This window comes from Phalangium opilio, unplaced genomic scaffold (assembly GCF_054372755.1).
Source record: "Phalangium opilio isolate 3A_F unplaced genomic scaffold, DU_Popi_V2 ptg000089l_1, whole genome shotgun sequence".
Lineage (NCBI taxonomy): Eukaryota > Metazoa > Arthropoda > Arachnida > Opiliones > Phalangiidae > Phalangium > Phalangium opilio.
The window spans coordinates 4,735,985-4,751,366 of NW_028324194.1; the positions used below are offsets into that span (position 1 = coordinate 4,735,985).

General features: G+C 37.0%; 2 protein-coding genes across 2 annotated transcripts in view; one reads left to right on the top strand and one right to left on the bottom strand.

Annotated features, from left to right (window-relative positions):
- The first annotated feature begins 329 nt into the window (after nt 1–329).
- LOC149647119 (lysosomal aspartic protease-like) overlaps nt 330–15,382 on the top strand; it is a 36,929-nt gene continuing 21,876 nt past the window's right edge. The window contains exon 1 of the mRNA XM_089849601.1: nt 330–1,441. Within this exon, the coding sequence (XP_089705727.1) occupies nt 1,431–1,441 (11 nt within the window). The 5' untranslated portion in view covers nt 330–1,430. The remainder of the gene's footprint in view (nt 1,442–15,382) is intronic.
- LOC149647120 (uncharacterized) lies at nt 6,481–14,070 on the bottom strand. The gene is made up of 4 exons (XM_089849976.1): nt 13,991–14,070; nt 12,442–12,656; nt 11,196–11,494; nt 6,481–8,922 (listed from the first exon to the last, which is right to left on the bottom strand). The coding sequence occupies exons 1-4, from the start codon at nt 14,022–14,024 to the stop codon at nt 8,703–8,705; spliced, it is 768 nt and encodes a 255-aa protein (XP_089706102.1). The 5' UTR covers nt 14,025–14,070; the 3' UTR covers nt 6,481–8,702.

A 15,382-nucleotide genomic window follows, 5' to 3' on the forward strand; every position in this document is an offset into this window, starting at 1 on the left:
TTATTCAGACTTGTGTGCACATAATGATTCTTCAGACTTGTGTGCACATAAAGATTCTTCATACTTGTGTGCACATAAAGATTCTTCAGACTTGTGTGCACATAAAGATTCTTTAGACTTGTGTGCACATAATGATTCTTCAGACTTGTGTGCACATAAAGATTCTTCAGACTTGTGTGCACATAAAGATTCTTCAAACTTGTGCACATAAATATACCATAGACCCATGAACAAAAAATTCCATAGACCTGTGCACAGAAGATTCCATACTCCTATACTCAAAAGGATTCCATGCAGATTTGCACAAAAACATTTCGTAGACCTGTGTAAAACAATATTCCATAGGCCTGTGTAAAACAATATTCCATAGGCCTGTGTAAAACATTATTCCAGAGGCCTGTGTAAAACAATATTACATAGGCCTCTGCACGAAATGATTGCATAGGCCTCTGCACATAGAGATTTTATACTCCTTTGCACAAAAATATTCTTTAGGTCTGCGCTTAAACAGATTCCGTAGACTTGTACACAAACATATGTTATAGTTTAGACTCGTGTAAAAATTTAATTACCTATAATTGGTAATTATCTTTAATTGCTTATTTTGTTTAATTAAGTTTAATCTGTACTTCGCAACTAAATTAGTTGGACGCGCAATAGTTATAATGACAATTAAGCTAGCTAATTGCCCTACCAATTTGATTATCCGCAGTAAAACGACGTAAGTCCTAGAATGACTTTCTTTATTACTTATCCCAAGCAAAAAAGTCTTAAGTTCCACAGTTTAAAGGTAAACCACGTAATTCGGAGCAGGTACTTAAAACTATTAAAAACAATACTTAAACTTTGTTTTTCTTAATGAAACAAAAATTGGCGCCCACTATAAAAATGGGGCTTTCATTTAAGACCGTTTTCAAATCTATCAAACGTATAGTTATTTTTGTAAGGGTAGTTACAAAATGGGTAAGTTTGGAAAATTTCCCATGTTATTTCTATGGAGATTCTCTAGTTTTTCGCCAAAATCTGTGATTAATTTTATGGAAATGAAAACTACCCTTAGCAACTTTATGCTTTATAAAATAAACTTTTAGGTGGATCATCTTGAAATTTTTACCACATATTAAGGGCCCGGATTTTAGTTCAGTAGAAAAATTTCGAAACAATAAACTTAATACGAAAAAAGCTAAAACCAATCCAAAAACCTTCCTTATACATTAAAGCCGTCATCAGGCCTTATCTAAGGGAGCTACCGCTCCCTTAGAATTGCGAGGCCTTCTGTGAAAAATTTCTTTTATATAAGATTTGAGCGCCATCAAACGGTAGGAAAATTAAAAATTGTCACGTGATTCCAAAATTCCTGTTGTTTGCTTTATCGGCTACCGCGTACACTCTTTTAGTTTACATTTGTTTATAATCCTCACTTAAGTTTGATGCTAACTTGGTAAGTCATGTTTTAGTACTAGTATATACCAGGGAGACTGTTTACACATATAAAAACCATATTATTTTCATTTTCCAGTTGGAAATTTCATAAATATATACTAAGCCTTGGTTAGCTTGTACTGTTATCTGAGACTGAAAGAGGGAAAGTTTCGTTTAGGACTTGACTATCTTATATTTTATTAATCTTTTAATAATTTATATCATGAGTTAATAATATGTTAGCTCCCTATAAGTTACTCGGGCAATTCATTTTTATACTTCTGCGTTTTCTCCCGCGCCGCCGGCTTCCCAATTATATGCGACGCTCTGCGGCCGCCACGTGAACGAAAATCTTATTTACTCTTCTTTCCGGTTTTTCCCCGGAAGCGCGTGTAAAGGAAGCTATAGCCAATGATATCGGAGCTATTTAAGCAGCCGAATATTTCTTAGTAGCCTCGGTTAAGAAAACAGTTAAGAGATCAGTGGATTGGATTTAGCTCTTGTATAATTTTCTCGTTTCAAGTCAAAATAACAACTCTTAGCTTAAGCATTCTTTATCAATATCGGCAAATTGCATTGAGTTCGTGCATTTTTTATCTCAGTACTGACACAAACGCCATGAATTAATGTTAAATTGTTAGATCATAAACATTCACGACTAAAACACTCCCTTGGTGAAAAAGCAGCCGACGACTCTAGGTCGAGGAGCCGTACGAGCGGGATTTTTCTTTCGACAAGAGAGAGCGCAACATTCGGGTTTTTTCCCGCGCGGGCGAAATGAGAAGAAATTGCTGGATACATTACGCCTATGGAGCCTGAGTAACTTATAGGGAGCTAACATATTATTAACTCATGTTTAAATCAAGTATAAAATGGTTGGAGTTCGGTGCTGTGTGCCCGGCTGTAAGTCAACATCACTTCGAAATCCAAGCGTTAGGCTTAGTGAAGATGGCCCTACGAACTAGGAAGTTAGCTTTCATGTACAACCGATTTATGACGTATTTCCTGGCACGGCCAACTTTACGAGCATCTAAGTTGACTGTGTTCCTAGAAACTTTTAACAAGTTCGACAAGACCAAAAACTTTTATAATAGGGCCTATTAACGATAACTTTCCATTCCTCTGGCTATAATTTCTCTGCTTCAACAACTAAATAAAAAACGTGGAAATACTTTTTGTTATACAACACTTTCGGAAAACCTGAGATGCTGATATCAGCCTTATCATAAGTTTAAAAGATGTGTTCCATAAGTTTGCCAGTGGTTACAAACTGGAGCTTGTCATGAAGTCACGTAGGTCAAAGATTCGATGTAAAGCGACGCCTGGTGAGGCGCTGTCAAAAGCTTAGTATAGACTAAATAGGACGATATAATGGAAAAACCTAGTGTAGTCAATTCTCGCTTGTCGATCTCGAACTAGCTCTCAGTTACGTCTGGAGCATTACGAAGTATAGCGTGTGTCATACTTATGGAATATAAAATCTTATAAACTTATGGTCTTATTTTGGCACAAAGGTGGTTGACAGGACAAATTCCAAATAGATTTTTAAAATGTTTATCTTATTCTATAACACGTTGATAATAATAAAAAATATCCCATTATTACAAAACTCAAAAGGTTTATATTCGAAGCTTCTATTTACTGATGATGCAATATATCAAGTATTTCTTCTTTATCTACTTATTGATTACAAATGTGCCTCAAGAAACCCGTGCTTCGTACAGGTAGGATATTCTCTAAGTTTAAATATAAATGAGTTTCAATTGTGACGAAGAGATAAACGACACCACGAGTCGATAAGGATAATAGTCTCTAGCTCCATAAGTAAACAAAACTTACCCAACCATCCACTTCATAAAGGGAGTACGAAGCATACAAAGAATCATCAGCAAACCCACTTGTTTCTTAATTATCGCCCACTCCCCTAAATTCTGACAGGGAAAAGTAGAAAAGAGAGGAATTATACTCGCTTTTTAGACAAACAACTTACATCTTAACCCAAACAACATAAATTCTGTGAAAACTTGGTTGTTGCTTCTTACGTGGCTACTAACCAGTTATTTAGTGTGATGCACTGGCATAGGCAGTGCAAGCGATCCCATGAGTAATTCAATCCTAAAGGGGACTGGTAAAAGTGATAGCTTCGTGGCACGAGGGTGGTTTTAAAGTTGACTAAACCATAGCCCACTTGATCACGCACGCTGGCTGCACGCGCTCTAGAAGCCCCTTCAATCGACCCTAAGAATGAGAATAACATAGGTTCGGTCTAAAATTCAAACCCGTCTGGTTTTAACATGGGCGTCTATGGGAGGGGACCAGTTTTATCAACGTTTTTGGCCCAAATAGTGCATCCACTGGTTCAAATCTCTTGAATTATTCATGAGACGTGTATTGAAAGGTTTGATATTATCCTGTAAAATTTAAAGTCTTCAGCTATAATAGTTTTTTTTATAAAAAATAAAAATCATCACATAGTAGAGAAATTGAAGGGGCAAAATTCTCTACTATGTGATGATTTTTATTTTTTATAAAAAAAACAATCATAGCTGAAGACTTTGAAATTTTACAGGATAATATCAAACCTTTCAATACACGTCTCATTAAAAATTCAAGAGATTTGAACCAGTAGATGCACTAATATTGTCAAAAACGTTGATAAAACTGGTCCCATCCCATAGACGCCCATGTTAAAACCAGACGGGTTTGAAAGTTTAGACCGAACCTATGTGACGCGCCGCATACGCGAGTTAACATGTAAAAAAAATCGTTTGGACGGGCTTCTAGAGCGCGTGCAGACAGCGTGATCAAGTGGGCTATGACTAAACTCGAGTTCTAAAAGAAATTGTGAAAGAATTTCAGGAGTTTAATAGATCACTAAATTGATGGATTTAGTTTTTTTTGCAAACGAAATTGTGAAATTTATTACTGCAAGGGTTTATTTATGTTTGTGTTATATTTCAACGATTTACAGAGAGAAAGAATTTAAGCTAAACGTAAGACCATTAAACCAAACACAGATGGACTGTAATGAAGGTAGGGCGCGTGGTTCTTATATGGCAGCGCCTCTCTAGCGCCACGCCGCGACCAACATTGAAATTTTTTCCGATAAAACAAACAGGCGCGTGATATAGCAGACGATATTAGGCATAAGCTCAAAAGTCGATTTATCGGTTAGAAAGCCTTTAGTTAAATGCAAGTTACTTTCATTTATTTTTTCTTATTGAAATAGGTATAAAAATTACTATTAATTGGTACATTGTAGAAAATTAATGCCTTCCATGTGGAATTTGTCAGAATAACGTTGATCAATTTTAAAAACTCCGAAAGCGTACCTTTTACTTGGCATCTTAAGTGCCGAAACTAATCCTCTAAATTACTTACATGAAAACGAACATAAAAGTGGAGAGTAAAAACTTAACCAGAAAAAAAACCCCCAACAGAGCAGACGATATTAAAAGGTACATGATCTATGCTTTGAAATGTTTCGGTCTCTCCTTCCAGGTGCGACCAGGGAGGAGGAATGTAGAGGAGTGGCCAAAGGTATTACGGAGAGGTCTCCATTTAGCGGTCTGGAGAGAGAGATCTACCCGAGGCTGACTAGTAGCTACTACGCATCAGCGGTGCGCAAGTACGTCATCACTGACGTTAGAGAGAGAAAAAACCAAGTTTCAAATTTCTAAGCCTAACGACTCGCGCCGTCGCGACTCACGCGAGAGTAAATTTTAGCGGCCGACGGTCCGGAGAAAAAAATCGCGCATGCGCCTGAAAAAAAAGAGCCTCGGTTAGGTCTCAGAGCTCTAACCCGGAATCTGCGAGAATTCTCTCTCTTTTTACAACGTGCGTAGACCACTCCATTACAACATTCCTCCTCCCTGGTGCGACGATGCGCGCTGCCGTTAGAAGACCAGGGGTTTTACCTTATCATTAAAGTCCATCTGTGTTTATTGGCTCTAGGCTAAACTAGAAATGGCACCTTATAGTGTTCGGGTCACTATTCCGCGAGTATTGAATTTAACAGGCATTTCTCAAGTTTATGTGACACTTTTCGTAATTTTATAGTGCATAGCCTTAGATCGTTGTTGGGTACTGTACAACTTTAGCACATTGGAAACCACACGGAATACTGAAAAATTGAAATATTGTTCTGGTTTTAGCTAACATACAATTAAGTACATATGCGTAGATCATAATGTTTTAAATTTTAGAGTTTGATACAGGTGCACATACGTGTCTTACTTATTCGATAATATTATTTATGCTGTAATAAATGTAATTTTTATATTAGACTGTTACAGGGAGGGGGAATAATAGATTAGCACAAATATCTAACATTATCTGATCGAAACAAAAACAATTTGCTATCAATAATTCAGGCCGATTTGAAACAATGCGCACATTGTATTTTTTGTATTACTTTACGAAATTATTGCTATTTCACGAGATTTCAAACTCTTTTTCCTTATAAAACGGCAATTTACAAAATTGACTTGTTAGCACCCACCGCCTTGTTCTTCAACCAGGAAGAAAATTGCAGAAAATAGCTCAGAACGTGCTAACGTTTTAAACTGACTTTTTACAGCGAAAAACGTTTTTGCCATATTTTACAATTTAATTAAAATAAATTACTTAGACTTAATTTTTTTGACGAAACTTGGAAAAGGCACACTTTGAATAAGTTCTTTTTAATTTGAAAGTATTCTGAAACGTAACTTCGCTGTAGTATCTATGTTATTCGATGTGCTAGACCGTTGCCTACGGGAATTCTCATCCCGTAGGCAACGATCAAGAACCCAATGCTTTTTCTGGCCTATAGGAAATTTTTTGGAGACGACTAACTTATTTTGAAAATTGTAAATTGTATATTTTTACATATTTACTCTCAAATATGTGCAAATGTTATATTGACACAAGTTTTTTATTTAATTGCAAAATGCTTTTTTCTTAAATGAATACTTCAATTTAATATATTATTACTTTTATATTCAGAATATTTTAGTGCTCATATTTGCTAATTGTCTTGGCGGCTAAATGGCGGCGCCTAAATAACCAGCGCCTAAATGTCACAGACCAATTTTTACTGCCTTAGAAGCGCCACTATTTGACGACTGGTTAGGTTAGGTTTGGTTTGGTTAGGAGGACGTCTCTTCCTCTTTGGAGCGGTTCTACACTAAATACACTTCAAGAACAGTAAAATGGCTGGTTTAAAATATTTTTATGATGAGTATAACATAAAAAATTAATCAATATTAGCAATTGGTTTTATTATGTCATATTTTGCTGATTTATTACTATTTTGTTCTTACAACATTTAGTTTTAAAATAATAATAATTGGATCTAGTGTTCATTTTACGTAGGCCTTAAATTGTTTTAAGTTAATTTACTATCTTTGTGTTCTCGGAATTTTATTTTTTTAAATTCCATCGGGAAAAACCCGAAGTGCGGGTTTTTCAGTGCAATGGGACTGTCCCATTGGACAAAATTGTAAATCCGCCAAAGTGCGAGTTTTTCGGTCGAATGGGATTGGGTTCGGTTGATTGGGATTCGGCGCAATGCTACTGAAGCTAAACGTTATGCTGACACAAGTTTTTTTTATTTAATTGCTAAATGCTCTTTTATTAAATGAATACTTCAATGATAATTGAATACTTTTATATTCTGAATATTTTAGTGCTCATAATATTATTTTAGGCCTACTTAGAAACAACTTAATCGGTAAGTTGTTCAACAAAACTCTTTCCTTTGCTAAATACGATTAACTCTTCATGAGCAAAAGACAAGTTCAAACTCCTAGACTAATAGCAGATATTTGATAACTTACTAGCTAGATGAAGAATCTCGTAACCGCATTAATTATTGAATCACCATACATCAGAAAATATTTTTGTAATATTATAAACTATCAAACAATTCCCTTGATAATCTATATCCTCAGACCACCTACCCATGGACAGGCATGAGGATAGGGAGCTAGGTTAGCAAAGTGTAACGCCTGACGAAAGCGCCGCGGTGGCGGCTACTGGAAATTCATCTCCACAAACAGACTCACGTGAAAAATATTAATTCTCGCTCCCTCGAGAACAGTAGCCTAATAGGCGTCAATAGATGCCTAAAATCTTATAAATGTGACAAAGTGAGAAAACCTTTATCATCCATATAATTTTAGTTCATCTCATTACAGATTTTTAAACGTTACATTTATAATAGCTTAGTAAATATAACTCTGGGTTACTTAATAAGACGAATATAATACTAAGCCTTGGCCAAAAAAAAGAAATTTTGCCTCTTTAAATGATCACGTGTCACTTGTGGAGATGTATTACGGCCCACCGACACATGAGGGCGCATGCAACGCGTTTCAAATTGAAAACTGCGGTTTAACACGGGGATGCCTGTCCATGGGTAGGTGGTCTGAGCTATATCTATATAAATCAAAGTCCTGCCAGACTGACTGATAATCAACGCCCAGCCCAAACCGCTTGCCCTAGAGGGCTAAAAATTTGCAGGAACGTTACTCATAAGTAGTAGGCGCGTACTAAGAAAGATTTTTACAATCCGTCGCCATCTTAAAAAATGGCGCCCAGAAATGTAAAAAATCTTCTCTATGCAACATAGTCCGCGCGTTTCAACCTATTTCAAAAATATTTAGTACACTGGTTTCCTTTAACATATACATGGGCTGAATGGTATTTCAGGTTCGATTTGTTGCCATCTTTCTAAATGGCGGCCAAAAACTTAAAAACCCTTATTTGTGGAATAATGTCCGCGTGAAAAGTAATAAAAAATGTCCCGACGGGCTGACGGGCAACGCCGAGTGCCTTCGCTCCTAGGGTGCTGCAAAAACAGTCATCAGTAAAATCTACCCATTCTTTATATCCTTTTGATGGAAGTTCTTATTACACGCGAGCGACGCCGCGGGTAACGGCTAGTGCAATATAAATGGTATCTTACTATATTAAATATTTAAACAAATTTACGAACACCAAATTGCGACTCTGATTTGATTCTTTTGGCCACGAAATGGCTCAAATTTCTCTTTTTAATAATTGTGTCTTGAGATATATTGATCGAGCTCTTAAGCTTCTAAAACTATTCAAACTAAAAATTCATATGAAGTTATATTTTACTTAAATGAATGAATTTAGATTTAAAATTTAAATTTCTTTTTGTTACCTATGCTCATTAAATTAAGACTTAGAGAGTCTCTTTTCTTGTGGAAATATCTCAAGTAACCAAAGAAATAATTAAATACTAGAACCGTTACCTGGACAATCACGCGCATCTATTTATTGCACAGACAAAAATGACTGAGCAATTCAAAAATAAACGTAACCAAACTAATCGAAATTCCACTCAGGTAAATGACAATGATAACGAAAGCTTCACGCATGGTAAAGACGGAGTCATCTTGCTCGGTTGGTTGCCACATATAGGGCATAAATTTCAATTTATCTTTAATGTTGGTATATTCATACGGCTCCATTTCAAGCATACGATACATCCTATGAATATAAATGTGAGTTAATAATTCCAAGCTCCACCAGTATAATGAATTATTAGTCTTTCCAAATTATGGCCGGACCCTAGTTTAAAACATTTTTCTTCAAACCAGAACCTTATAGAGCTATTTCAATTTGGGAAAGAAGAGTTTACGAGGCCGGGTTTTGCCAGTCCCTGCCCATGCGTCTTATTGTGCATGAAATTTAGCATAGAGTTCTTCAGTGGCCCGCACGGGGGGAGGCTAAAAAGCGGCTCTGTTTATTGGCAGGCCCAACTGTGACGTTTCCCCCCTTCAACTATTAGACGCTGTACGAGCAGAGAGGTTAAATCCCATTTTTTACACGTTAGTATTTTTGGTAAGAGCCGAACTCTGCACTTTTTATGAATTTTAAAAATAGCCGTCTAACCATAAAAGGTGTATCACTATACTTATTGAGAATATGATAGGCTTATACGCTTGCCTGTCTGCAATAGTTAATACTTGTTCCTCACTTTGAATGAACCAGAAAACCCCAGGGGTCGGACGTTTGTCAAAATCCCGTACAGTTCGTTTGAAATCTAGTAAAATCTCTCTCGAAAACCTTAAAATCCCGAAATCTCATGTCAAAATCTGAAAATCCCGAAATCTCATGTCAAAATTTGAAAATCCCAAAATCTCACGTCAAAATCTGAAAATCCCAAAATCTCACGTCAAAATCTGAAAATCCCAAAATCCCTACCTTAAAATCTGAAAATCCCGAAATCTTCACCTAAAATCCCGAAATTCCACATTAAAATCTAGAAATCCCGAAATCTTAACGTAAAATCCCGTTATCTCACCCTAAAATATCAAAATCTGAAAATCCCCACGCTTACTATACACGTTTTGCATCAATTTAAGAGGGGAAGACCGATGGGCTAGTCATTCGCCAAAATTTTGTACACCTGATTTCTGAATTTTTAAGTGAATTCCGATGATTACTGGACGAACTCCTTGATTTCTGTGGTTACGATTATTTTGGGTGATTTCCATAATCTTTACACTGATTTCCCGTTATTGCCGCAGATTACTTGAGATTTTTGTTCGTATTCCAATGAATTCCGGTGATTTTTATGGTGAATGCCGTGATTACCGCTGGATTCCTCGTGAATTTCGATGAATGCAGTGATTATTTCTATTTGAACTGATTATGATTTTCATTTTGGGATTTTCGAATTCCTCGATTGATTATGCGTGATTATTTCACGAAAGGTGTAAATTATGTGATTATGTCTGATTTTCTCAAGATTTCACGTGATTGCCAGTGATTATCGGAGATTTCTGATTACCCACAAGAATGATTTTGATTACTGATGATTTTCTAAGAATTCTAGAAATCAAGTAGTCGATTTCTGCGGTTTTGTACACCTGATTATTCAAGTGACTAACCCCTCGGGGAAGACACCAGGGTTAAACTCCATCTCGATTTTTGGCGCCTGCGCTATATAAGTGTACTGTATTACAAATTAGACTATTTATGTCGATTTTTCTCCGGTATTCATTACGGTAAATTGAAACAAATTTATAGTCTAAAACCTAAACCTATATTTCAAAATCTCGAAATATCCTTTGAACACCGGAAGTTAATAGACCAATACGAATATTACCTAAAGGGAAACAAACTACATGCTGGATAATTTCTCTGTCGCCACAACACAACACTAGAGGCAGCCCAAGCTCACTGCATCTGAGAGGGTAGCCAACTCGGTCATGCCTCTAGCGGTGTCTCCTGACATGATTGAAATTATCCACTATACAGGCGTACCCCTGGAAGTTTGCTTCTCTGCATGTAATATTCGTATTGGTCTATAGTAAATCTTGATATCCCTGCAAATACCCAAAATTTCATCAAAAATCCGAAAATCTCCTTGAAATCTGAAAATCTCCTTCAAAATCTGAAAATCTTGTACCATATCCCGAAATCTCCTTCAAAATCTGAAAATTGCGTTCAAAATCTGAAAATCTCATTGGAAATCCCGAAATCTTAAAATCTTGGAGTAGATTTCAAGATTTCTAAAATCTGAGTCAGAATCTCAAAATCTGGGAAAAATCTCAAAATCTTGGTCAAAATCTTGAAATCTCAAAATCCCGTACACAAAAATGCCGAACGTCCGACCCCTCGAGAAAATCTATCTGGACGTTGTATCAGCCTCGCGTTCTCTCCATCTCTTTTAAGTCTATGTCCTTGATTAACCTTGCGTTTATACCAACTCGACTGAGTCGACTCCATAGCATGAAGAACTTTCACTCGCTTACCCAGCATTTACAATGTCCATACACTCCTGAGAAACTCTAGGGTTTATCGGTGCTGCCATGAACGTTTCAAAGACGGCTTTTTTGCCGATGTAGAATAAGTCCCTAGTGTTATCAAACAAGGGCAACGCATAATCAGTTGCAAACAGGTAGTCAGCGGGGTCACGAAAAAATCGAACAAATTCCGTTCCTGCCGGGAATCCTGATTCAACCTCGTATAAATCCTGGCCATTAAGAAGTGCTTCATTGCGTTCGGCGCGTTCATATATAATACGACCAATCTCTCCTGTTTGATATCCATGCTGTAAAATATCCAATGAAAATAGATCAGTTTTGAAGCCAATCTATAAATACAAAACCTGAAATTGAAGAACTAGCATCAAGCTTATTAGTTGCCCTTCAGTAGTAAATTGAACTTAGTAACGTTACTGCAAGTTCTTCCAAGGAAAAGCTAGCAGGCTACTTTTCAACCGAAGTCTGGGGGGACAAAGTATGAACGAATAGGTGATCGTTCCCTGAAGGTGCTGACTGCCACATGTCCACCAGAGGCTACTTGACCCCAACATCCCTTCCGTCACATCTCATTTTCTTCACTGATAAATCCCAAACTGAATCTCTGATTATTTGTACCTTTGCCGAGGACCCTCTAGCATTGAAACCAATCGAGAAAAAACTGTTCAACGGGGGGATTTCTAGCAGCACTAGTAATAGCCCATTCCATTATTAACCTGGGTGAAGAGAACTTTTCAGGGCGTATCGGTGCGTCAAGAAGCACTGCTAGAGGCAGTGCGAGTTGGCTAGCCTCCGGCTTATAGTGAACTCTTGCTCCATCTGGCGTTGCTTCTTGGCGAGTCGGGAGAGACCCCTTCGCCCATGCGCGTTGGTTTCTCTACATGTAACTACAGGAATGGTCTATTGTTAAAAAATGTCATCCGTCAGGAGGTTCCGAGCTTTCCTGTTTCATTTCATATTTCTTATTTTGACCGAAACTTTACGAAATATTTCATGATTTCACGATTTCTTGAAAAAATCCACGATTTTGTCCAACGTTTCGCGATTTCTTCATAGATTTTCATTTATTCTGCAATAATTCGTATTTGCCTGAAAGATTTCGCCGTTTGATTAAAAAATTCGAATTTCGTCTCAAAGAATTCGTAATTGAGGCAAAAATTTGGTGATAACTCGAAGACGTAGATAGGCCGTATTTCTTACGACTCGATGCTTAATTAGGAAGTCGTTGTTTGATTACCTTTAAAAACCCACTTGTATAATGATATTCTGGCTGCAATACTGGAACAAGAGCCGGTTTTGCAGCCACGTCTTCTATGCTATCGATGAAGTCCCATTCAGTTGGTACGTCCGATCTCATGTTGCTCAAGAGAGCGCAGGATACGAAAAAAACACCCGACAGCCATAATGCGAAAAGAAACCTTGTCATTGTGTGGTTGGCTTGAAGAATCGAGCCTGCAAAAGGTAATAATTGAGTGAACACCACCTACTAGATCATTCTTCATTGGCTATTGATCAAACGGTACTATTCTCGAGGTCGACTGCGAGTAGAGTTAAAAAAGTTTTGAAACCAAAATAAACCTCTCCGAGTCGAGCCGAGGGCTATCTATTCACTTAAGAGGTTTTTCTTAATAATATTAAAATAAATACATATAATTGATATTAATTATTTTAATCGTCAGTAACTTACCTTAATTCTAGTTAAGTCGTTTTAAGAAACGTTATTCCTAAATTAAATTTAAACATAGTTATAAACTTATTGTTGACGTTTGAATTCTGGCTTGTACCTCTTTACATTTTTTTGTTTTGGAAATTTAGGGTATCAAGTTGCTTACGTTTCTCGTAACCCTAAACAATCGCCGCGTACAGTACATCGCAGTTGGGAAATCGGAGCAAACGTGTTCACAATATCTGGCCCTTATTCGCAGTTCACAGAAAGCAATAGGGTTACGAGAAATGTTTACCCTCCCACCAAAGGTTCACGCAATCGCGAATTTTCTTAAACCTTATCGGAAATCGGCCAACTTATACAGTGTTTCTGAAAAGTCTATCAGAAATTAAGGGTGATGTTTTTTTGTGTCATTTTGAGTTGAAAATGTTCTATGAAATTTTGCCGTCCGGCCCACGGTTTTCGAGTTATGATTTGAATATTTTAGGGATGACCCCTTCATTAAATTAGCGCTGTCTTTCAATTTCTTAATTAAATTTAAGAGGTCATCCGTAAATTACTCCAATCATAACTTGAAAACAGTGGCTCGGACGGAAAAATGCCATTGAACATTTTCGACTCAAAATGGCCCAATAAATACGCTCTTTCATTATTGAAGGACTTTTCACAAACACCGTGTATACCCTAAATTTCAAAAAAAAAAAATGTAAAAGAGGCATACGCTTCAATTCAAACCTAAACAATAACTATGTTTAAAATTATTTTAGGAATTAACCTTTTTAAAAAAAAAACGACTAGAATTAAGGTAAATAATTGACGATTAAAATAATTAATATCAATTATATTTATTTAATTATTTAAGAAAAACCTCTTTTCTTTTGTTTTCACAACTTGTTTTATTGTTTCCTAGGCTATTCTGGAGATACGCATTAGCAAGTCGATTTTCGGAAACCAACGGTTTATTATCAATTGCATAACTTGTTAATGAATTTTTCAAAATTCATTTGTCTATTAAGCATCTATGACAGTTATGACTATATTTTATAGGGTTAATTACGAAAAATGTGCAACCTCACTTCAACATTACATACCACGTATTATTTGGTGTATTTATACGCACCTTGTTGAAAGATATTTGCGTATAATAACCACATCTTATAGAAAAAACCCTTTAAATGGTTTAGTTTTGGTCTGCAATGGGAAGTTACGCTCAATCCATGAAACAGCGGTCGAATATTAAAGTCAACAGCCAAAAGACAAGAAATCACCAAATAAGTAATCAGAAACCACATACACACCTGAAAATACAAAATATGTAAAGTTCGTCAGTACTTCCTAACGGTATAGCATAAGTTTATAAAATACTGAGAGTTACTGAGAGCTAGTTTGAGATCAACTCGTACCCGAGAAGAAATTTAATACTTCAAAATTCGTTGCAAAATGGATTTAGGCTTACAGAACTAAAATCTAAATTTTGAAAATTTATTATAAATTAATGTTTTTGTGCACATTACACTCTAAGAAATGGAAGTGTTAAAAGCGTGTTAAAACGGTGTAAACACCGTAAAAACAACCAAAAGAGAGTTTTATTACCTTGACTTTTTAGGGGCCAATTTAAAGTGTAAATTCGGTGTAAAATAACACTATTAAAACACCGTTCGAAATTAAACATGAACAAGTTGGGAAACCAAAATAAACCTCTCCGAGTCCAGACGAATTTACTTTTTTTTTTTTTTTTTTTTTTGTCCACCTACTAGCACTAGTGCTTAGCCGTTAGGCCTTGAGCACCAGGAAGAATTGAGCGGGAGACCCTACGCGGCCCAGCACTGACGGGGGCCGCTAGGTCGTATGTGTGTAAGCAGGGAAGGAAATGAGGTTTACTTGGGAGGCGACGGAAGGTGGCATTGGGGTAAGTCACCTCCGGCGGACACGGGACAGTCGGCACCTATAGGGTAGGAACGCCGACATGTGTCGTATTCCCTCAAACTTTGCCGCCCAGAAGCTTGGCTTACAGGAGTGCGCCACACTCCCGGCGACGAATTTACTTTCCAAACACAGGTCCACCATGGACGAACTAATACTGAAGGACGGATGGCAGATCGAGAAAGTTGAAAAATACTTGTTGATTCGCCTTCTAGCGGCAGATAGTAGCAAACCGGATAGTGGGGGAATCAACGTTCTAACGAGAGAAGCAGCTAACGTCTTATTTTGTCTAGCTGGCGCTAGCGTTTTCCGGGATTTGACTCCGCATTTTCATAACCCCCTCCATTTTGGGGCTGTAAGCTTTACAATGGTTGTTTAGTCGCTTAGTAATGGGAGCAGTAATGGGCTACCATTGGTTCTTATCGTCCATGGGCCAATGAGAAAGCCGGAAATACGTAGCTCAAATAGGCGGGATATCGCGAAGGTCATTAGTAAAGGTTTAATCGTTTAACATTTCCCTGTCTATTCTCATAATTGTAATGAGGACCTAATATCTATCTCTTAAGTGTGTATTTAACTTTCGGCTCAC